The following is a 16,669-nucleotide window of genomic DNA, read 5'->3' on the forward strand; positions in this document are numbered from 1 at the left end:
TCTTTTGTCCAGAGATTGTAAACTGGAGAATCGTGGCAGAATGAATATGGCCAAACGTTTTTATTCACTTCCATTGTCCAAGAATCTCCTCTACAAAGTATCACAACCAACCATGTAAAAAAAAATGCATGCATTCATGACTAAGTCTCTTTGGATAAAAGCATCTGCTAAATAACTGCAACCTATCAGACTGTAGATAAGTACAGAGGTTTATTTAGCACAGCAGGCAAGGAATGACTATATGCACCACAGAGAAGTGCTGGTTCAGCTGTAACCAACACCGTGCTCCACGTCACGCTCTTTCAACTTTGTGTGTGAAACATCAGGGGCGGCAGTCACAAGCACATGTATTTCTACGGCTCGCCAGGACAGTTTAAAATAGTTCATGTCTGTTCTCGCTTTGATACTTGTCTTTCATGGGAATAGCTAACGGCAAACACTTAAATAGGTGTTACGTTGGATGATGGTCTGTTTTAAGTGAAACCAGACAGGTGCCTCACATTCAGCTGGCCAGCCTTCACGGTCTTCAGAACTGCAAACACATTTAGCTTTTTTAGTTTCATAGAACAAAAATAGAAGTGTCAATTATATCATGATGGCCTATGAAGAAATCCAAATAGCCAGAGATTACAATATTAGAAAGCAGTTGCTGCCTAGGAATACTGTGCTAGTCTGTTTGTGCTATCATGTTAAGTTGTCACTCATTGGCATGACAACGAGCAATGGAGTTGGCAAGAGCACACAGACTGGCACTAAGACTAACTCCTATACTAGTACAAGACAGTCCTGTGCTCCTGTGATCTTAAATATTAAGCCTCAAATCAGAAATTAAGATTAACCATGATGCCTCAATCCATTAGTTTAGTTCATGATTTCTCTTCCACACAAGGAGTACTCTGCATGGACTTCAGATGAGCATTGGTGAATGAGCCCAGTAACCTGCCAGTGGATGCCAAGTTCCTTTCCTTCTCAGCCCATGCCACAGTAATTGTTTAACTAGTGGTTTATTAAGGCTGCCCTGAACCAGACAGGGAGAATGTCAGCTAGATCCGTTGTTCTCTTTAGACTTGAAGATGGAGTCCCATTCCTCCGAGTTGGCCGGTCCTTCCTCGGTTTTGGGAATAGCTGGGAAAACAGACTGCATCTTCTGCCTGAACTCTGTGAGCTGTGAAGATGAAGTAGAGGTTTCTTGAGCAGTACATGAATGGACTTTATTTGTTTACATTTACTGAGTGTTAGTTAAAAGGTGTTGTTAGTCTTTCACGCTTTTCCGATGGAATGATAAAGGGCAAGACCATGAGATGGTTAATACGTACACTATGGACCCCCATGACTTTCCAGACTGCGACACTGAGCAGGCCCACTCCACACCAGGCGTAGAGAGAGCCCCACCCCAGGGCACGGAGAGCCAGGGACGCCCCAGTCTCCGGTACTGCAGCAGTGGCCATTGTTCCCTTGAGAGAACACATACATACACATGAGGTACACAAGAGTTGCTCTACACATGGTTCCAAACTTAAGGTTACTTTTGTAACCCCGGTTCTCTGATGAGTGAGCTTTATCACCAACTCGAAGGACCTATCAGAAGAGTCTGTTGGAGACAGATGGGTAAAATGGCACTTCCTTATAAAGGAGCCTCTCTCCCTCTTTTCTTTCTCACGCTTTTGCAACCAGGGGAAGGCGGTGCTACATCTTACTCATCAGAGAACCGGAGTTACTTGTTTCAATGTATCACTATGGGGATATGGCTGCAGAACATGCTCTTCGAAGCCTGGGTAGTCCCAACCCTCAGAGACGCGGAAACAGGGAGTATGCATGGAACAAAGCACTAAAGTAATTTTTTTTTAAAGCAAAGGAATAAACTTTTTGGCCTAAATGCAGAGCTTTGTGCTTGGGGCAAACATCCCATCCCTGAGTAACTGCCTCCTTATTTTCAAGCATGGTGGTGGCTGCCTCATGGTATGCTTGACATTGTCAAAGACTGGGGAGTTTTTCAGGATAAAAATAAACAGGATGGAGCTTAAGAACAGGCAAAATCCAAGAGGGAAACCAGCTTCAGACTGCTTTACAGCAGACACAGGGAGAGGACTTCACCTTTCAGTGGGACAATAACCTACACTGGTTGCTTACCAAGAAGACAGTGAATGTTCCTGAGATTTTAAATCCGCTTTAAAAATCTATGGGAAGACTTAAATTGCTGTCTAGCCATGATACTCAACACCATGACAGAGCTTGAAGAACATTTTTTTTTTCAAAGCTCTTATAAGACTCACAGCCCTAATCGCTGCCAAAAGGTGTTTCTAACATGGGGTGAATTCTTAGCTTATCAAGGTATATTAGTATTTTATTTTCATTCATTTAACAAACGATATCCATGTTTTTATTCTACTTCAACAGAGTATTTTGTGTAGATTCAAAAATATATTTAAAAAAATGTGAAGAAAAAAATCAAAAGGGGGTGAATACTTATGATAAACCATGTACATGGGTTTATCTACACATGGGCCCAAAGTGAGCAGAAAACATTTTAAAGGAGGTGAAAACTGTTCGCCACCCTGCAAACGGAATTTATCTAACTGAAAGAGAAACTCTAAACCTACCCTGGAAGAGGAGCTGTATTTCAAGGTTACGTCGCAAATGTCACCCTATTCCTTATATAGTGCACTACTTTTAAGCAGACCTCTGGTCAAAAGCAATGCACTATGCAGTGAAAAGTGTACCATTTGGGATGCATCCAAGACTGAAGAAGCGGTTTAGAAACCAGACTCAGGTCACTAATATTATTACCTCTTAATGTAATTATTGTCCATGTGGCCTGCTCATTAGATTAGCTATTATTAGAGTTCGGCCAGACTCAGTGTAGCTCTTCCTAGATGGTTAAAAGGCTGCCTGAAGAGATTTGATTTGGTGTAGGCTAGTCAGTGTCCATCAACATCAGCTGCCTATCCCTAGTGTTGCATATAATGTTACCAACTGTCTTATTTTACATCTGATTCTTTACGAGTTGTTTTGCTCTGATGGGTATGAGCGGTGCTGTGAGTGTGCTACAAACATGTCTTATGGAGTTTGGTCACTAATTTGCAAACTCTCTCCTCAAAACCAGCCATAAGTCATAACAGCATGAAATCTACATATGCGAGTTGCCAGATTCATGTATGAGATACCAGAGACAGCCCTGGTTCCATGACAAACAAGCCTTGGTATCTGCTCTTTACAGTGCCTCCATTAACATAACAGTGACATGTTAACTGTAGCAATCTCGTCAGGTTCTGGACAATCTCTACAGTCCATCTCTGTTCTCTATGAAAGAAGCACTCCAGCCAGCCAGTGTGACCTCACAACCGCATACCTCTCACAAAGCACTAAATCTAATTTGACCACTTTACAAGGCATATTCGGCTGAGATTGATGTTTACAAAGATGGCCATATGGGCTTAAAAATAGACTTAAAAATCCAACAAAGGCACCACTATGCTGCTGGGCCAAGTATATCTTCATAACTAATATCAGCTCAGAACTTGTGACCCTGGGCCTGTATTCACAAAGCATCTCAGAAAAGTTCCTAGTAATCCTGTTAAAGCCCGTTTAAAGACAACAACAAAATCTCTCAGCTCAAAGTAACATTTCTCAGCTGGTAATCAGACCGTTTGAGGTACCACAAAGGAAAGATGGCAATGCCTCATCATGATTGTTGCAAATTATTGGGAATAACCAATCACGATGAGGCGTTGCCAGCTGTGAACTCTATAGACCCCTTTCCATTACACAACACACTGACGCGCTTGACTCTTGCGGCAGTAAGAAAGCCATCTCCATCTGCACCCATTCAACATAGATTTACAACTCTTTACTTCAGAAGATATATTTTTGGAGTTCTCATACACTTACAATGATGTTTAGATTTCTGTTTTAATAGTCGCTAAGATTATATTTGTTTGATCTTTGCAAAATAACTATTTTGGGTGTAGCAATTGTTAGCTCGAATGCTAACGCTCATTGATATAGGCTGTATCAAAAGCTAGCCAAAGAGATTTTACTGGTTGAAGTGTTTAAGTATAATGCAGTTGATTTGCGGTGATGACACAAACATTATATTAAGCAGGACTAGGGCGGTCACAAAACTTTGTCAGCCAATGATTGTCAGGCAAATAACGGTTGGTCTCACGGTAATTGACCGTTAATTAACAAACACATTTAGCATCTCCTGGCTTCGACACAAGCCACTGATGCAGACCTTTGGAACAAATCCATGTAATATAACCTTCACAATAAATCCAGGATTTATTTTAGACACGTTTAAAGAGGCATGATATGAAGAAAATGTAGTCTATTTCAGAAGGATAGCATACTCGTGAGTTGTTCTTATGTTAGGTCCTGGTGTGGCTATGCCAAATGGCTGTGGGCTACACAAGTTAATTTAGCTGACAAAATTGTCTTAGAATTCCGTGGCATTATTTTAAAGTATAAAGAATAAAATTGAACAAAGCTGAATAAAATAGAAAGGATATTTTCTCCAAACGATTTGAGGCTACTCTAATGAGCGGTTAACAAATAAATAGGTACTTTTATATGCTTAATTTAGAGTTATTAATGTAACTTTAGTTGTTCTTCAAACGTTGGGCTATACGTTTGGATTTTTAATACATTGTAAGGCTGCATGATGAGACTAATGATGATTTGAAAAAAACTTGCTTGAAAGGCATGAGCTCTGCTTTGTTTTTTTGAGTAGGCTGTACATATTTCAATAGTCTCTCATTCACAACTTGACAAGCATGTGATAATACCTGGAATTTATGGTGGCATCCCCTTTGTGGCTGTAATGCTCAATTTAGAGTGGACCATCATCATGCACCCGTCTCGAAACAGGGGCAGTGGGAAATAAAATACGTCATCTATGCTTTTAAATAGCGAATGGAGGACGCTTTTCCTGTGGGTTATTTTCATGCCAGCCAGGTTGGCTATACTCCTGCTATAAAGATAAACAATGTGCTTAATATTAGGAATTTGATAAATAAATATAGTAGGCCTAGTCTATAGAAAGCTAATGGGACGACCCTCTTTTTAGTAGAGGCCATCACTCTGTTTTCTCGCCCAATTGCATAGCCTATAGAAACGTTGCGCAAAGTGAGCTCATGAAGTTTGATTAGATTTTCAATCACATTTGCATTGATGTCAGGTGATTAGGGGGACAATAGAGTGCTGAGTACCAGGCAGTTAGTAAGTTTGGTAGGCTACTAATGATCAGCAGTAGCATCAGCTTGGAGAAGCCTAATTACAGTGACTAAACGGCCACGTGGAATTTGACTGCGTTCATGACTCGTGACCGCCGGTGTGGCGATAATTTGGTCACAGCAACAGCCCTAAGCAGGACATTCATTTAAAATCCAATTGTAATCCAAAAGTAGTGTAAAATGCACTCATAAGCAACATGTAAATAGAGACTTTTTTTGCTGCTGTTCTGTAGGAACTCCCTCCCCCTTGTTCTGCCACCAACTTGCGTGCATCATCCTAATGTGGAAATCTTTGCAAACACAGAAAGGGGTCTATACAGCATGCTTCAGACCACGACAGTGAATGTGAGCATATATCAAATGTTGTAATGGTAAAACTTTTTATAAAACATTTGCCTGACAGGATCTTAATTATTGCCATGCATAGCCTTTTTTAATCACATGTTTATGGTTGTTAAAAGTGTAATTTGCACAATATTACCGTTATCAACACACTCATCGTCACTCCCGTTTAACAACTAAATTGCTTTGGCACGGTAGGCATCAAGTCACTTGCCGATAATGTTGCATACAACGTTGACAGGCCATCATTTTCATCAAACACTATCAAAGTTAACATAAGCACTATAGATGCCTTCAATTGCATAATTTATAGGCATGCCCAATTGAGGGATAATTTTAACAATGTGATGTGGCGTTCCAAATGGATAACTTGAAATAACATGAACTAAGTAATTAAATAATCCAAAGAAAATCATGTATTTATTAGCCTAGTGGTTCTAAGTATTTAGGCATGTCAGATAAAATATGTCTTGTGAAATTGTCAAGAGATACTACTGTTACATGTAAATCTAGATTATCTATGGATTGATAAAATATCAAAACATTATTAACTCAAAAGCAATTGCGTGTGACAGAAACCACTGACTCGCTGCAATTTTCTATTATCAAGACACCTGCTGGTAACTTAACTGGTTAGGACAGCTTATTGGGTGTCCTAAATACTGTAACTGTTTGAATCCCCAAGCAGACTAGGTGAAAAATCTTGATGTGCCCTTGAGCAAGGCATTTAACGTTGATTGCTCCTGTAAGTCACTCTGGATAAGAATGTCTACTAAATTACCAAAATGTAAACATTATCCCACCAATGTAGCAATTTTGTAGAACAGCAGTTACAGGGTGAGCACACTTGCTACCAATTGTGCTGTGCCATAAAGATACAGTTGTGCTTGCCTTGCATACATGGAGGTCATGGAATGGAATCAATGCCTTACATTTCAGACATTGTCATTATGTAGCCCAGCCCTACATAATATCACGTCGTCATGGGTTAAGACTAACATGAATGTAACTTAACCTGTATGTAATGCTGTAGCTAGATCAAATCATAGCTACCTTGCTAAACCAGCCTGGACTCTTTTTCTTGGCCAAGGCTAACGTGGAGCCGAATCCTGCTATCATCCCAGCAGATGCGACAGTCGTCAGGAAAGCTGCACCTGAAAAAGGTCGATGGGACGTTGGTTATGGGTCTCAAAAAATTATCATGTGAGTAATCAACTATACTAGCTAGCCAATAATTAAATCATTTGTAGTGAGTATGTCAGGGTCAAGCTAATGTAGCTAACAGCAGCAATTCAAAAACCGAATTAACTGTGCAAACAGTGAAACAATTGTTAAATAAGCAGTCCGCTTGCCTTTCATTAGCTGTAGTTTGTCGTCGTTATCTGTCACAATTGCAGTAGTGACATTCAAACTCGTATTTTCTTTCTCAGCTGTCATTTTGTAAAAAAGACAAGCCTCTGTCCATCACTTAAATAATTCCGGTGGAAACATGCTAGGAACATTTCATTCGTTTTTAACGTTCTGTCACGAAAATCTAAGCCATTTTAGGGCTACCGAATCAATACATCGTAGTATAATGAATGATTCAGTACTGTGCATTTGAACATGGGAATGTATATTTTCATTTGAGAGTTAAATACATATACGGATACAACGATTCCCATGACACTACGTCAGTGGTGTAAAGTACTTAAGTAGTACTTTTAAGTATTTTTGGGGGGTATGTACACTTTGCTTTACTATTTATATTACAAAAGTACTCATTACATTTCGAATGCTTAGCAGAACAGGAAAATTGTCAAATTCACGGACTTAATCACGAGAACATCCCTGGTCATCCCTAACAGTTACTGCCTAACTTGTGCTCGCTCACATGTGTTTGTGGGAGCTGCATTACATTATAGGCAGCGGCATCGTGAGACTGGGCGGGCTGTCCTTTTAGTCATACAAATGTCCCAGCTTTCAAACAATGAACACAAAAATGCGCTCCACAACGAGACTATGATATTGTACTATAATAATTGGGATGATGTGAGATGTATCAAAGCATCCTGCTGGACACCACTAGCCCACTACCTATAGCGTCTATTCATTAAAATACAGTATCTTCTGGTCGGGGGAGTTTTCTGAAGAGCCAGTGACGAACTTTCATTCAAGCAGGTGGGACAGAGCCTGTTTTGCATGTTATTTTGGCATTAATACTTGCCACATATCAGTTTGCAAACAATGTAAAATAATATATATCATTGAGTTAATAAAGCTGCATACAAACATGGTCTCTTTTGTGTTTTCTTGAGTAAGGCAACTCCAAAATGCAGGTGTTTCAGCCTAGCTTGGTGCTTTCTGTGGTGTTGGGGCAAGTGAGCAGAAAATACAAAGCGTTGTGCCATAATTAGCTCAGTGTTCTGTCACTCATGGGGACTTTATGTCACTGCCAAGTGTAAGAGGAGACATTGAAAATTCTAGCCCTTAGGCAGCTGTCATAGAAGTGCCAATCCAAGAAGGCTCAAGGTCATTGGTCACAGATAAAATGATGTCAAATCATGTTATATGTACAGTAGCTTTGATTGTGAAAGTATGATGGTGACATGATCAGTCCAATCTTAGCTAGCAGTCATCATCATGAATCAAGTCGACAATCTACTGGAAAATCCTTTTTAATCCTTGTCATATGAAGAGAAATAATGAAGAGAAATTATAGATAAAAACGTGTCGGTGCTCATCGGCCATTGGACATAAACATTACACAACAAGTTGGAAATCGCAAATTCAAAGAGTGGTTTTGAAGAAATCAGTGACAGTGGCTCTGTGATCCCAAATCTGGCATTAAGAGGCTCTTTTCCAAATTTAAAATGATAAACATTCACATTGGCCATGCTGTCAATGAAGCATGATTTGTGCCACACCCAAAACAACTGTTAACTCGGAAGGCCGAGATCCTACGATTCGGACTTGGTGAACACTGTAGAAATGGCCCATGTTCTGAATTTGGTCGCTGTACATTTCAAAAGTGCTAAACAAATAGTTTATATTGAATAACATTACATACATTTACATTTAAGTCATTTAGCAGACGCTCTTATCCAGAGCGACTTACAAATTGGTGAATTCACCTTCTGACATCCAGTGGAACAGCCACTTTACAATAGTGCATCTAAATCATTAAGGGGGGGTGGTGAGAAGGATTACTTATCCTATCCTAGGTATTCCTTGAAGAGGTGGGGTTTCAGGTGTCTCCGGAAGGTGGTGATTGACTCCGCTGTCCTGGCGTCGTGAGGGAGTTTGTTCCACCATTGGGGGCCAGAGCAGCGAACAGTTTTGACTGGGCTGAGCGGGAACTGTACTTCCTCAATGGTAGGGAGGCGAGCAGGCCAGAGGTGGATGAACGCAGTGCCCTTGCTTGGGTGTAGGGCCTGATCAGAGCCTGGAGGTACTGCGGTGCCGTTCCCTCACAGCTCCGTAGGCAAGCACCATGGTCTTGTAGCGGATGCGAGCTTCAACTGGAAGCCAGTGGAGAGAGCGGAGGAGCGGGGTGACGTGAGAGAACTTGGGAAGGTTGAACACCAGACGGGCTGCGGCGTTCTGGATGAGTTGTAGGGGTTTAATGGCACAGGCAGGGAGCCCAGCCAACAGCGAGTTGCAGTAATCCAGACGGGGAGATGACAAGTGCCTGGATTAGGACCTGTGCCGCTTCCTGTGTGAGGCAGGGTCATCTGCGGATGTTGTAGAGCATGAACCTACAGGAACGGGCCACCGCCATGATGTTGGTTGAGAACGACAGGGTGTTGTCCAGGATCATGCCAAGGTTCTTAGCGCTCTGGGAGGAGGACACAATGGAGTTGTCAACCGTGATGGCGAGATCATGGAACCAGTCCTTCCCCGGGAGGAAGAGCAGCTCCGTCTTGCCGAGGTTCAGCTTGAGGTGGTGATCCGTCATCCACACTGATATGTCTGCCAGACATGCAGAGATGTACCTGGTCATCAGAAGGGGGAAAGGAGAAGATTAATTGTGTGTCGTCTGCATAGCAATGATAGGAGAGACCATGTGAGGTTATGACAGAGCCAAGTGACTTGGTGTATAGCGAGAATAGGAGAGGGCCTAGAACAGAGCCCTGGGGGACACCAGTGGTGAGAGCGCGTGGCGAGGAGACAGATTGGTAGGAGCGACCTGTCAGGTAGGACGCAATCCAAGCGTGGGCCGCGCCGGAGATGCCCAACTCGGAGAGGGTGGAGAGGAGGATCTGATGGTTCACAGTATCGAAGGCAGCCGATAGGTCTTGAGAGCAGAGGAGAGAGTTAGCTTTAGTGCGGAGCGCCTCCGTGATGCAGAGAAGAGCAGTCTCAGTTGAATGACTAGTCTTGAAACCTGACTGATTTGGATCAAGAAGGTCATTCTGAGAGAGATAGCGGGAGAGCTGGCCAAGGACGGCACGTTCAAGAGTTTTGGAGAGAAAAGAAAGAAGGGATACTGGTCTGTAGTTGTTGACATCGGAGGGATCGAGTGTAGGTTTTTTCAGAAGGAGTGCAACTCTCGCTCGCTTGAAGACGGAAGGGACGTAGCCAGCGGTCAGGGATGAGTTGATGAGCGAGGTGAGGTAAGGGAGAAGGTCCCCGGAAATGGTCTGGAGAAGAGAGGAGGGGATAGGGTCGAGCGGGCAGGTTGTTGGGCGGCCGGCCGTCACAAGAAGCGAGATTTCATCTGGAGAGAGAGGGGAGAAAGAGGTCAGAGCACAGGGTAGGGCAGTGTGAGCAGAACCAGCGGTGTCGTTTGACTTAGCAAACGAGGATCGGATGTCGTCGACCTTCTTTTCAAAATGGTTGACGAAGTCATCTGCAGAGAGGGAGGAGGGGGGAGGGGGAGGAGGATTCAGGAGGGAGGAGAAGGTGGCAAAGAGCTTCCTAGGGTTAGAGGCAGATGCTTGGAATTTAGAGTGGTAGAAAGTGGCTTTAGCAGCAGAGACAGAGGAGGAAAATGTAGAGAGGAGGGAGTGAAAGGATGCCAGGTCCGCAGGAATTAGAGTTTTCCTCCATTTCCGCTCGGCTGCCCGGAGCTCTGTTCTGTGAGCTCGCAATGAGTCATCGAGCCACGGAGCGGGAGGGAGGACCGAGCCGGCCTGGAGGATAGGGGACATAGAGAGTCAAAGGATGCAGAAAGGGAAGAGAGGAGGGTTGAGGAGGCAGAATCAGGAGAAAGGTTGGAGAAGGTATGAGCAGAGGGAAGAGATGATAGGATGGAAGAGGAAAGAGTAGCGGGGGAGAGAGAGCGAAGGTTGGGACGGCGCGATACCATCCGTAGGGGCAGTGTGGGAAGTGTTGGATGAGAGCGAGAGGGAAAAGGATACCAGGTAGTGGTCGGAGACTTGGAGGGGAGTTGCAGTGAGGTTAGTGGAAGAACAGCATCTAGTAAAGATGAGGTCGAGCGTATTGCCTGCCTTGTGAGTAGGGGGGAAGGTGAGAGGGTGAGGTCAAAAGAGGAGAGGAGTGGAAAGAAGGAGGCAGAGAGGAATGAGTCAAAGGTAGACGTGGGGAGGTTAAAGTCGCCCAGGACTGTGAGAGGTGAGCCGTCCTCAGGAAAGGAGCTTATCAAGGCATCAAGCTCATTGATGAACTCTCCGAGGGAACCTGGAGGGCGATAAATGATAAGGATGTTAAGCTTGAAAGGGCTGGTAACTGTGACAGCATGGAATTCAAAGGAGGCGATAGATAGATGGGTAAGGGGAGAGAGAGAGAATGACCACTTGGGAGAGATGAGGATCCCGGTGCCACCACCCCGCTGACCAGAAGCTCTCGGGGTGTGCGAGAACACGTGGGCGGACGAAGAGAGAGCAGTAGGAGTAGCAGTGTTATCTGTGGTGATCCATGTTTCCGTCAGTGCCAGGAAGTCGAGGGACTGGAGGGAGGCATAGGCTGAGATGAACTCTGCCTTGTTGGCCGCAGATCGGCAGTTCCAGAGGCTACCGGAGACCAGGAACTCCACGTGGGTCGTGCGCGCTGGGACCACCAGATTAGGGTGGCCGCGGCGACGGTGTGGAGCGTTTGTATGGTCTGTGCAGAGAGGAGAGAACAGGGATAGATAGACACATAGTTAACAGGGTACAGAAGAGGCTACGCTAATGCAAAGGAGATTGGAATGACAAGTGGACTACACGTCTCGAATGTTCAGAAAGTTAAGCTTAAGCAAGAATCTTATTGACTAAAATGATTGAAATGATACAGTACTGCTGGAGTAGGCTAGCTGGTAGTGGCTGCGATGTTGACACTACACTAATCAAGTCGTTCCGTCGAGTGTAATAGTTTCTACAGTGCTGCTATTCGGGGGCTAGCTGGCTAGCTAGCAGGTTGATTGCGTTACGTTACTTTAAAAGAACGACAATAGCTGGCTAGCTGGCTAATAACGTTATGTCCATCCAAACTAGCTCATTGTCTTAATCGAAATTACGGATGGCCTCTTATCCACTTCGTCCCCTTATGCCATAGTTTGCACATCTCAATTGGCATTAGAAACCACATTGGTTTATTAAGCAAGTCAGCCATGTTTTTTTAAAGGCAGTAAATGAGGCTAAATGAACGGTTTCGCTGCCAGACAAGGCTGAGCTGATAGCCAGGTGTATCAGTGGTAAGATGTTGGGACTGCTGTTGGGATGGCTTTATGTTGGCCCTAACAGTTTGTGGGCACCGTTTGTCGCCATTATAGTGCAATTAATGTATGGTTTAGTGTTGTGTAGTGACTTTGCTGGCATGCATCCCACTGGCTTTGGAAACATAAGGAATGTATATTTCATATCAGCAATAAGTATTTTTCAAAAACAAAAGGTTAAATTAAAGATGCAGTCTGGGATATTAAGCAATTAGTGAAAGTATAGTTTGTAGGCTGGAGGCACACATAGCCTTATGGATCTGTGCAAACCTGCTACAGTAAGTGTATCTTTTTAGTTTGAAAGATTGTTTCTGCTTTGTTCCATGCTTCGTAAACCCTATTCCAAGTGATTTTCTGCCAGGTCTCATAGATTACACGTAACATAGTAAACGTAAATCCGGGGAATGTAAAAGCGTTTGGTATGGTAACATAAGACAGGTTATTTAAGGCAAAAATGAAAGGAGGGTGGTTGGTCGGGGTGGATGAGTAGGAATATAACTCAAACGTCTATCAATGCGATGGTTGCATGTTGAAGTCTCATCAAGGACAACTTTAGCATTTTAGCTAATTAGCAACTACTTGCTACTTTTTTTAGCTACTTTGCAACTACTTAGCATGTTAGCTAACCCTTCCCCTAACCTTAACCCCTTGCCTTCTAACGACCTTAACACAAGACCTCATCTTGGTGTAACGGTTAAGGTGTTGGGTTGACAGTCGCTGGACCTGGGTTTCAAATAAAAATGTATAATCAAATCAAATGTTATGTCACATGCGCCGAATACAACAGTGAAATGCTTACTTACAAGCCCTTAACCAACCAGTTGAAGAAAATACCTATAAAAAAAGCAAGTGATAAGAAAAACAAATAATTAAAGAGCAGCAGTAAATAACAATAGCGGGGCTATATTTTTATTAATTTTTTATTTTAACTTTATTCAACTAGGCAAGTCAGTTAAGAACAAATTCTTATTTTCAATGACAGCCTAGGGACAGTGAGTTTACTGCCTTGTTCAGGGGAAGAACGACAGATTTGTACCTTGTCGGCTCAGGGATTCAATCTTGTAACCTTTCGGTTACTAGTCCAACGCTCTAACCACTAGGCTACCTGCAGGGGGTACCGGTTCAGAGTCAATGTGTCAATGTGCTGGGCACCAGTGTTGAGGTAATTATTTACATACAGGTAGGGTTATTAAAGTGGCTATTCATAGATAATAACAGAGAGTAGCAACAGTGTGGGGGTGCAAATAGCATGGGTAGCCATTTGATTAGCTGTTCAGGAGTCTTATGACTTGTGGGTAGAAGCTGTTTAGAAGCCTCTTGGACCGGCGCTCTGGTACCGTTTGCCGTGCGATAGCAGAGAGGACCTATGACTAGGGTGGCTGGAGTCATTGACAGTTTTTAGGGCCTTCCTCTGACACCGGCTGGTATAGAGGTCCTGGATGGCAGGAAGCTTGGCCCCGGTGATGTACTGCGCCGTACGCACAACCCTCTGTAGTGTCTTATGGTCAGAGGCCGAGTAGTTGCAATACCAGGCAGAGATGAAACCCGTCAGGATGCTCTCGATGGTGCAGCTGTAAAAGCTTTTGAGGATCTGAACCAAATCTTTTCAGTCACCTGAGGGGGAATAGGTTTTGTCGTGCCCTCTTCACAACTGCCTTGATGTGCTTGATTCCATGTTAGTCTGTTGCTGATGTGTCAATCAATTTTTCCACCTCCCAAAAATCTAAATATTAATCCACTATAATCAGAAAAGGAACGTTCTTTACTGTGAACAAATCCATTCCCACTTTAGACCAAGGGCGTGCTGGTACGTCATGTGGGTGCAGCGTTTCCTTTTGATGCTTAGGTAGATTAGCATTACATATGCTGCACACAGCCACAAAATGTTTAATTTCTTGGGTCATGTTGGGCCGGAATACTGAGTCTCTGGCTTTGCTGATACTTGCTTCGACCCCTGAGTGCTCTGCATGGGTATGAGAGAGAATCCTTGGGTGTAGAGTGTCTGGCACTACCACCCTGTCACCTTTGTAGACAACCTCTTCCTGCATTGTAAATTAGTCTCTGTATTTCCAGTAGTCCTTCACCAGGATGGGTGTACTCTTTCTTGTATCTGGCCATCCCATTAGGATAAAAGACTGAAGCTTTTGAGAAGTCTTGTCCTCTGCTGAATGAGCTTTGCTAGCATCCTTTGTCTGTGGGGAGATGTTTTGATCAGTAGCATAGTTCACATCTTCAACCTCAGCCTGTAGAGCATATACTGTCTCATTTGTCCGATATTGCGGTTAACTAGCTGTCGGTAGTGCTGCTCTAGACAAGAAATCTGCAATGTGAAACTCTACTCCTTTCTCGTATATTACCTGTAGTTTGTATTTGTATTTATTATGGATCCCCGTTAGCACTCTTCGAGGGGTCCAGAAAAATTAAGGCAGTTTATACCATTTTTAAAAACATTACAATACATTCACAGATTTTACAACACACCCTCAGGCCCACTTTGAGCCAGGAGAGCCAGGAGAGAGCCAGGAGAGATTGACATGCATATTATTAATATTAGCGCTCTGTGTACATCCAAGGGCCAGCCATGCTGCCATGTTCTGAGCCAATTGCAATTGCAATGTCCTTTTTTATGTCACCTGACCACACGACTGAACAGTTGTCAAGGTGCGACAAAACTAGGGCCTGTAGGACCTTCCTTGTTGATAGTGATGTTAAGAAGGCAGAGTAGCACTTTATTATGGACAGATTTCTCCCAATCTTAGCTACTCTTGTATTAATATGCTTTGACCATGAAAGTTTACAATCCAGGGTTACTCCAAGCAGTTTAGTCATCTCAAATTGCTCAATGTCCACATTATTTATTACAAGATTTAGTTGAGGTTTAGTGAATGATTTGTTCCAAATACAATGCTTTTAGTTTGGGAAATATTTTGGGCTAACGTATTACTTGAAACTAATTGCAACTCTTTGTTAAGTGTTGCAGTCATTTCAGACACTGTGTTAGCTGTATTGTGTTGAATCATCCGCATACATAGACACTCTGGCTTTACTCATAGTCAGTGGCATGTCGTTAGTAAAGATTGAAAAAAGAAAGGGGCCTAAACAGCTACCCTGGGGAATTCCTGATTCTACCTGGATTATGTTTGAGAGGCTTCCATTGAAGAACACCCTCTTGTTCTGTTAGACAAGTAACTCTTTATCCACATTATAGCAAGGGGTGTAAAGCCATAACACATATGTTTTTCCAGCAGCAGACTTATGATCGATAATGTCAAAAGCTGCACTGAAGTCTAACAAGACAGCCCCCACAATAATTGTATAAATTTCTCTCAGCCAGGCCTCCCGGGTGGCGCAGTGGTTAAGGGCACTGTACTGCAGCGCCAGCTGTGCCATCAGAGACTCTGCGTTCGTGCCCAGGCTCTGTGGTAACCGGCCGCGACCGGGAGGTCCGTGGGGCGACGCACAATTGGCCTGGCGTCGTCAGGGTTAGGGAGGAGCCGGTAGGGATATCCTTGTCTCATCGCGCACCAGCGACTCCTGTGGCGGGATGGTATTTCCTCCGGCACATTGGTGCGGCTGGCTTCCGGGTTGGATGTGCGCAGTGCGGCTGGTTGGGTTGTGTATCGGAGGATGCATGACTTTCAACCTTCGTCTCTCCCAAGCACGTACAGGAGTTGTAGCGATGAGACAAGATAGTAGCTACTACAACAATTGGATACCATGAAATTGGGGAGAAAAAGGGGTAAAAATTCAACAACAACAACAAAAAAACAACAAACAAATGTATTTTTCTCTCAGCCAGCCATCAGTTATTTGTGTAGTACTGTGCTTGTTGAGTGTCCTTCCCAATAAGCGTGCTGAAAGTCTGTTGTCAATTTGTTTACTGTGAAATAGTATTGTATCTGGTCAAACACATTTTTTTCCAGAAGTTTATTAAGGGCTGATTGGTAACTATTTGAGCCAGTAAAGGGGCTAGCGGAATTGGGTAGCGGAATTACTTTAGCTTTCGTCCAGGCCTGAGGGCACATACTTTCTAGTAGGCTTAAATTGAAGATGTGGCAAAAAGGAGTGGTAATATCGTCTGCTATTATCCTCAGTAATTGTCCATCCAGATTGTCAGACCCTGGTGGCTTGTCATTGTTGATAGACAACAATACTTTTTTCACCTCTTCCACACTGACTTTAATTCAAAATAATTCAAAAGTACAATTACCGTCTTTCATAATTTGGTCCGATATACTTGGATGTGTAGTGTCAGTGTTTGTTGCTGGCATTTCATCCCTAAATTTGCTTATCTTGCCAATGAAAAAGTCATTAAAGTAGTTGGCAATATCAGTTGGCTTTGATGAATGAGCCATCTGATTCAATGAATGTAATTTAAGGTGCCCCAAAGCCTTTTACTATAATTCTTTATATAATTTATCTTTGTTTCATATTATAGTTGATTTAGTTTAGTCACATG

General features: G+C 43.2%; 2 protein-coding genes across 2 annotated transcripts in view; one reads left to right on the plus strand and one right to left on the minus strand.

Annotated features, from left to right (window-relative positions):
- Positions 1-41: 41 nt before the first annotated feature.
- tmem242 (transmembrane protein 242) lies at positions 42-7,041 on the minus strand. Its single transcript, XM_064990696.1, has 4 exons — positions 6,926-7,041; positions 6,627-6,727; positions 1,317-1,454; positions 42-1,165 (listed from the first exon to the last, which is right to left on the minus strand). The coding sequence occupies exons 1-4, from the start codon at positions 7,008-7,010 to the stop codon at positions 1,040-1,042; spliced, it is 450 nt and encodes a 149-aa protein (XP_064846768.1). The 5' UTR covers positions 7,011-7,041; the 3' UTR covers positions 42-1,039.
- Positions 6,702-16,669, plus strand: part of LOC135557440 (palmitoyltransferase ZDHHC14-like) — a 61,717-nt gene continuing 51,749 nt past the window's right edge. The window contains exon 1 of the mRNA XM_064990697.1: positions 6,702-6,776. The gene's annotated coding sequence lies outside the window, so the exon portion shown is untranslated. The remainder of the gene's footprint in view (positions 6,777-16,669) is intronic.

This window comes from Oncorhynchus masou, chromosome 16, assembly GCF_036934945.1.
Source record: "Oncorhynchus masou masou isolate Uvic2021 chromosome 16, UVic_Omas_1.1, whole genome shotgun sequence".
Lineage (NCBI taxonomy): Eukaryota > Metazoa > Chordata > Actinopteri > Salmoniformes > Salmonidae > Oncorhynchus > Oncorhynchus masou.